Source organism: Marmota monax, unplaced genomic scaffold, assembly GCF_021218885.2.
Source record: "Marmota monax isolate L192 unplaced genomic scaffold, Marmota_monax_Labrador192_F-V1.1 WCK01_AAM20220418_F8-fsc00146, whole genome shotgun sequence".
Lineage (NCBI taxonomy): Eukaryota > Metazoa > Chordata > Mammalia > Rodentia > Sciuridae > Marmota > Marmota monax.
In genome coordinates, this window is record NW_026694096.1 from 2,327,132 (window position 1) to 2,334,805 (window position 7,674).

Consider the following 7,674-nt stretch of genomic DNA (forward strand, 5'->3'; position numbering starts at 1 on the left):
AAGAATATCCAAAATATGCTAATTCCATTTCCTAGTTGACTTTACAGACATATAATTTCAATTATTCTTAGTAGAAAATTTATTTAATCTATAACATTTCTATCCCCTGCTTTAATTTGTAAAACTACAGAAAATCAAATTGCTGTGTTTCAAAGATATGAGTGTGTTTTTCTGTTTGCTTCAAACACTTTGTTACTTTTTATGAGTGAATGTTTTCAAAGATCTGCATTTACTACTTGGACTTAAAAATTGTTTTAATAGCCAGGTACAGTAGCACATGCCTATAATTCCAGCCACTCAGGAGGCTGAAGCAGGAGGATCACAAGTTCAAAGCCAGCTGCAGTAATTTATCAAGGCCCTAAGCAACTTAGGACCCTGCTTCAAAATAAAAAGGACGGGGGATATGACTCAGTGGTTGAGTGTCCCTGGGTTCAATCCTTGGTACAAAAATAATGTATATTTTTAAATTTTAATAATAGTAATAGTTGCCATTCATTGAGCACCTGTCTTTAATCAGACACTAAGAACAAGTCTTGGGGTTGGAGTTATAGCTCAGTTGGTAGAGTGCTTGTCTTGCAAGCACAAGGCCCTGGGTTCAATCCCCAGCACAAAAAAAAAAAAAAAAAAAACAAGTCTTGCCCCATGAGGTAGCGCATGGCTGTAATCCCAGCAGCTAATGCAAGAGGATCATGAGTTGAAAGCGTGAAATTAAACCTCAACAACTTAGGCCCTGGGCTGGGGATGTGGCTCAAGCGGTGAAACGCTTGCCTGGCATGTGCAGGGCACTGGGTTCGATCCTCAGCACCACATACAAACAAAGATGTTGTGTCCCCGAAAACTAAAAAATAAATATTAAAAAATTCTCTCTCTTTAAAAAAAAAAAAAACAACTTAGGCCCTAAACAACTCAGAGAGATCCTGTCTCTAAATAAAATATTTAAAAGGCTGGGGATGTGGCTCAGTGGTTAAAGTGTCCCTGGGTTTAATCCCCAATTAAAAAAAAAAAAGAACAAGTCTAATTCTTACCTCAACACTTTACTAGATAAGCTGGTTTTCATGTGGAACAATAATATTATGATTTTAAGTCTAGCTTAAAGCTAAAGGCTTTGGTTTAGGTGTTGAAAGGAACTCCCTTGAAGAGCCTATCCTAACAAAAACAGGCTTCTGGCTGCTCTAATATGGTGTGCTTGTGAGTTATAAAATCAAGTAATTTAGTAAATTTCTGTGGATAAGAGAATAAATCTTTTATTCCATCATTTATTAAACTAATTAGCTTCATAAATCAGGATTTTTTTGATATATGTTTTAGATGTAGAAATATATGTAACTGGCAAAAGCTTGATATCATGCGTTTGTGGTGTAAGTATAACATTTATTAAGATTTTTATCTTTTTGTTGAAGTAAAACTTTTCTTTCTGTTTTTCCTCTCATAGATGTTACCAGACCTAAAAGCAGACAACCAGAGACTAAAGGATGAAAATGGGGCCTTGATCAGAGTTATAAGCAAACTTTCCAAATAGAAAACAAACAAACAACACAGCAGGAATTGCACATATTAATAACCCAGTGGACCATAATTGGCAGTCACTGGAAGCCTGGGAAGAATCCTTTGGAGACTGTCATTTTTGGATATCCTGCCAAATGCCCTCTTATCTAGGATTTTTGTTTTGTTTAAGTTTCTGGGGGGGTTTTTTGTTGTTTTTTTTTTTTTTTTAATCAAGACCATTGTTTCATGTTAATGCAGCTGCTGAGAAGTTTTGGGGGTTTTTGGATTTTTTTTTTTTCTTTAAATGACTGAGAAAACTTGTTTACAGCTCCAGCATATAAGGAAAGTGTTCAAGGCCAGATATGCCTCAGATATTTAACCAGTAAGCCTTAGTTGTACATAAATACTTTTGTGTCAACAAAAACTTTCAGCTCTCACAGAAGACAGTTATTCAACATTTTTCCATGTGCCACGTTTCCAGTTTTTTAATATTTAATTTTTTTGCTTTACTCTAAGTTTGGGTTTGTATTTTTTCCTTCTAACTCTTCATGTGGCAGAGTCTTCTATGTTTTCCCAGCTTTCTTATTCATGGAAGAGAATATTTGCCCTTCTGAGATTATTGTCATGTGTTAGGCTAATGTGTTGTCTCCCACCTGGAACTGAATTGCTTGGTGGAACATTTGCTTTCACTGTTTGTGCAATATTCATTTATTTCTTATATGAATGCTTTAAGTCAGTTGAGATTAGATCTTTTAAGTTCTATTTTCTGCCTTCTATTGGTCACTTTTTGTTTTTGTTTTTTATTGTAGTATGTTAGATTCTGTAATCTTCACATTCATTTTAGCAGGTACTGAGTGATGCTGTAAATATAAATAAGTGTATTGTTTTGATTTTTAGAACACCACATGGCATGCTTGACTATTTTCTTAATTTCAGATGTCTGTTAATGCAAAGTAGGCTACTCCATGGTAGTGTTAAAAACAAAATGTGCTAACAATGTGGTATAAAGACTTTAAAAGTTAAATACATTATGTGGAGCCCTATCTTTACAGAAATTTTCTACTGTAAAGTGCTTTTATTTTTATTTTCAGTTTTCATTTGCTAGTATTCAACTATAATTAAAATTGCGTAAGATAATTGCTTCACATTTCACATACCTATATTTATCTGAGTGCTGTCTAAAACTGTTGTGCTAGCCAAAGTAATGCTATGAAATCATTTGTAGAATTAACCCGTGAGTTCATGTTAAATGCACTGTTTTTGCCATGTGAAGAGGCATTGACTTTAATACCACCATCATGTTCAGACCATTTTATACATTTCAGTGGCCTTTTTCTAGGGGAAAAAAACAAAACAAAACCAACTACATAGTGAAGATGGCTTTTATTTGGACAAATAGCTTTTATATTTTCATTAAATCATGCAAAAATATTACATCTTTCTGGCACATAACTGTCTCTTTAACCACTGAACAGTTCAGCCATTTGAATAAATTGTACATTGTAAAGCTTATTGTAGCTGATTGTATTATTGAGTGTATTGTATACTATATTAAATGTGAATTTGTACCTCTTCATTTTAAAAGGTCATTGTGTTCTACTGCCTATTTTAGATTACTTTGGGGTTGGGGAAGGGTATTTTGGTAAGCAGGATTTCAAGTCCTCTCTCTTGATGGTTTTATGAAGATATAAGGTTATGCTCTTACTACCAAGCTCAGGATTCTTGATTTTAAAGGTACAAGGATAGTTGTGGAATTTTATTTTTGGTTATATTTGAACTGTATGAATGGTGGGTCTGAATATAGAGAATTTTCATGGTCATGGTCTAATGTGGAGGTAAAATATACAGTAATTGATCAGTTTGAGTGACTGCAACATGTTCTGGTTGCACAACAGTTAGGCATGCTATGGTTTATATTTGTGAAGTTTGGATGCCTGTGAAGAATGATTAAATACATGTTTCTAATATTTTAGTGTTTTGTATTTAGGTTATTTATTCTTTGTATCTAAAATTGAACAGCTACTGTGCTATATTGATTTTATTGGTAGTATTGAGCAGACCTTGTTTCTGCATGAAACTAGTTGCAAAACTCACTATTTTGGAAATAAAAAAATGTATTTTGACATATACAAATAAAATGAATAAAACTATTTTAAATGTGTGAACTTTTAATGAAGACATTTTAAATTTTGTTCTGAGATATTTAAATTCTGCATGGGTATTTTTTCACTAATTGCTTTACTTGGATACCAATTTGAATAATTTTTGAAATTGTAATATTGTGATAATTTGCACAGCATTGTACATGCACATCTGTAATTGCAATCTTAATTGCCATATTTATGCAATCTGTGTACCAATTTGGACAAATGTTTATATATTTTACATAAAGCTGTCTGTATGCAGAATCTGAGAACTAGTTTTTTTATGATAAGTGGGTAAAAAGTAATGGTAACAGTGAGTTTCAAAATAGTTGTTTTGTAGCACAAGATTTCATTTCCATAAACATTTTGTGGTTTTTAAAAATTAAACCTGTGCTTTTTTTCCCTTAGCTGCAAACATAGATTTGTAGTACATATGAAGATAATATTCCATTGAAATAAAAATTTTACTTTTTTAATATTAGATCATTCTTCAACTTAGATTTGTCCAAGGTTCAATCTATTAACAGTCTAAAGTTAAAACTTTGATTTTTGGTATTGGCATTCTGATACAAGACTTATAATAAGACTGTATTTAACTAAATTATTGAATTATTTTCTTTCTACTTCAGTACTTTTGCCTATTTATGCTTACAGAATTGTTGATGTTATTGTAACTTGTTTTCCCCTCAAAAAAACTTGTCATGTGCAAAAGCTTGAAAAGTAGCTGTAAAACTATCACCGAGAGTTCATTTGAAAAAGTAAAGTAGGTTTTAGGCTACTTTATTCATTGCCTAAAAGTTTATTACCCCTTAGTCCTTCCTGGCTTATCTGAGATAGTCATGACTCCCAATGCCAGCACAAGAAGAAAAATATCCAGTAAGCCAAATTCTTCTCTAAACTAGAACCATATTTTCCATAGGGCATAAATAGCTTTGTAGATTTCTATCATTATAAGCAGAATACAGAGCAAAGTCCACTAACAATTATTAACTATCCATTAGCCTATCTTGTTAATGAAAACCTTTGTTGCCAAGATGAGAGCTGATAGATACAGTCTTTGCTGTTCTGTTTTCTACTACTATATGTGTGTGGTCTCTTGTGTGTCTGAGTACGCACGTTCGGCAGGGGTAATTACACATAAATACTACTGTCCAAAAAATATTGGGTTTAGAATAAAATATTATTTATTTTCTTATTATATGTCTCTTAATACTAAATCTATTTGAATTTCGTTTTGGAAAACCTCTGTGAGTAATTACTATATAAATAACAATGTTTTCTTCTTACGTGACAGTCATATTAATATTCAATGTCTACAAAATAGGTTGCAAGTACTAAATTAAAATAAAAATATAGGAACAAGTAACTTAATGTTCTATTTCTGTAATGTAACAATAGAGTATCTAATGCATAATTTATCTGTAATTTGAATTTTTATTAAAACTTTACTATAGTTTACTAGAAAGAAGGCCTTGAGTCAGACTAACTCAAAATGTCACTGCTTAAATTCCAATAAATATCTGGGTCACATAATTAACTGGATTTTTATTTTTTAAAAAACAAATTAGAAGAAAAGGTAGGCATGTACTTAGTGCTTATAGATCTGGGAGAATAGTAGTAGGAAAGAGATGAGATTTACCTTCCCTTTCTCACAGTTTTTTTATGGGTTTGTTTTGATACTGAGTCTGTTTCAGTAGCTTATCATTTGATTCTTAACAGGCTAGGTAAATAAGAGCATATCTCCACTTTACAATGAGAAAATTAAGGTTTACAGGTTACAAATTAGGTTAGCTCCCCAAAACTGGTACAATACAGAGCTCTTCCCAAAACTTAAATGTGGTTGTTCCTATTTTCCCCCACTCAAAATCTGAGACTTTTTAATGTATATTAGTTAGTTCATAGTTTATTTCCATTAAATTACATAAAATATTTTAGTCTATTTTATAGGTTTAGGCTGAAGATACTTGATGCTCTTTGAGGATGGCATTTCTTGATTTTTTTTTCCCTAATCCCATGTTTTGAATCTCACACATGCTAAACTTTTTCTTCTTATAACTTATTACTGAATACCACTTTGGGTTATAGTGGTATTTTATTGTTATTGATTAATTGATAAATGCTCTAATGCTCACTAATTGATTCCCTAGTGCAAATTCTGACTATGGCCTATAGTCACCATAAGTTTGTAAAAGATTTTACATGTATGCATGAAAAAAGAAATGCCTTTTGCATTCTTCAGAAATACATTTTTTTAAACTAGTAACTGTAGTTCTAAGAACTTTTTTTAAAAAAATTCCCTAGTAAGATATACAATATTGATAGTGCTACAGGTTTAGCAGATTTTTTTCTCCCAATGAAAATATATGTAGAATGTTATGTGTATAAAACAATTGCATTTCTGTGAACTCATTAACATAAGCCCTCCCCCCCCCCAAAAAAAAAAAAACATTCCAAATAGGTCCAAGACTTTATCATGACAGAAGCATGACTCCCTTACTTGTTCAGTACACAGTTCTTAGGTTGCAATAGCATTTTTAAGCAGTTTTGCTTGACCTGCACTTCTCTTATAAAAGTACTTTATTCATGCTTTGGTATACTAGTTTATATGAGTGAATATGTGCAAGTCTGAGTTTTAAGGTGCTTCTAGTTTCCCTCTTAATGAAAAAAAATCAAATACAAATACAGGCTTCCACACAAAAATAAGAACTTCACAGTAAAAGTGTCTTGGTATTCTTCAATAATTTACAATTAAGTATATTTATAATTTCTAAAGCATTTGAGCTGAATTAAAATATTGTGAGATCTGTAAAATGCCTTTGCAAAACTGTATTCCCAGTGACTTGGGAGGCTGAAGCAAGAGAATTAAAGATTCAAGGCTAGTCTGGGCAACTTAGAAAAGATGCTATCAGAATAAAAATAAAAAGGGCTGAAAATATGGCTCAGTGGTAGAGCATCCCTGGCTGCAACCCCTGTTACCACTAAGAGGTAAATAAAATAAAACCAATTTGTAAACCTTTACTAGTGAACATTTGGATTCAGTCAGATCTAGGAGGAGGAGGAAAAGAACCCCACTTGATAAATGTCAGTAATGTTAAGCATCTTGTAGTAATGAAACATTTAATAGTATTGTTCCTGGTTTGAATATATTAAAACAATTTTTTCAAATAGTTTACTCAGTTACTATAAACATCTAACTTTTTGCCCTGAAACCAGTAAAAGAAAAAGGTACAAGAGGTGGATTTCAGAGGACTTCTTTGAACCATTGGAAAGGAGACAGTATACCTCTGTAACCTTGCTGCCACACGTGTTCTAAGGATTCCAGGGACACTGACCTGCTACCCATGTGAGTTTAATCTGTTTATGAACCCCAGTTACTGTTTACAAAGAGGGAAAAGTGGCTGGGCATTTATAGGCATCATATACAAAATGTATTTGCCATGGCAGAGACAGGTGGTGTGGGCTAGTAGTTTAGAAATGAAACTTAAAATTATCATTAGCAATTGCTGCTCAGTATGTCCTATTTTAATTACAAGTTATAGTTGTTGGAATATTAGGATTATCACTAATTTTGAATGCCTTTGAAGTTTACACATTGGTTCTTCATATTCTGAAATCATCTGGGCTATTTGTCAGCCTTCAAGTCAGACTAATCTTTTTACAAAATGGTCTCTTGCGTAGCAGTTTTTAAATCTGATTTATTCCTTTAGTCCTGCCTATCTCATTCATTCTCCATGAATACCACATTTCCAATATGTATTACTTGCTTGACTGAAACCAGTAGATGGAAAACCAAAATTTTAGCATATTCTTTATAGCAAACCCTACACCTATCTTGTATTTCTGGTTTTTAAAAAATGTTTCTTTTGCTCTGAGCTCCTGGAGAGGACAGAGTCTTGTTCATCTTTGTTCCCAAAACAGCACAGTGCCTGGCACATAGTTGGTGTCCACTGGATGTTTTAAAGAGGAAAGAGTAAATGAACTACTTGACTGGCATCTGAATTCCTTTCTCCCCCAGGACTGACATCTAGATTTTTAAGGAAGTTTT

At 32.6% G+C, this 7,674-nt stretch overlaps 1 protein-coding gene across 5 annotated transcripts in view; it reads left to right on the forward strand.

Moving 5' to 3' along the window:
* Positions 1-3,635, forward strand: part of Ppp1r12a (protein phosphatase 1 regulatory subunit 12A) — a 145,330-nt gene extending 141,695 nt beyond the window's left edge. For all 5 annotated transcript variants that reach the window (XM_046465083.2, XM_046465085.2, XM_046465084.2 and 2 more), the window contains one exon: positions 1,433-3,635. Coding sequence is in view for 4 of the 5 variants with exons in the window: in XM_046465085.2 (XP_046321041.1) it covers positions 1,433-1,519 (87 nt within the window). In the remaining variant the exon portion in view is untranslated. The remainder of the gene's footprint in view (positions 1-1,432) is intronic.
* Positions 3,636-7,674: the final 4,039 nt, after the last annotated feature.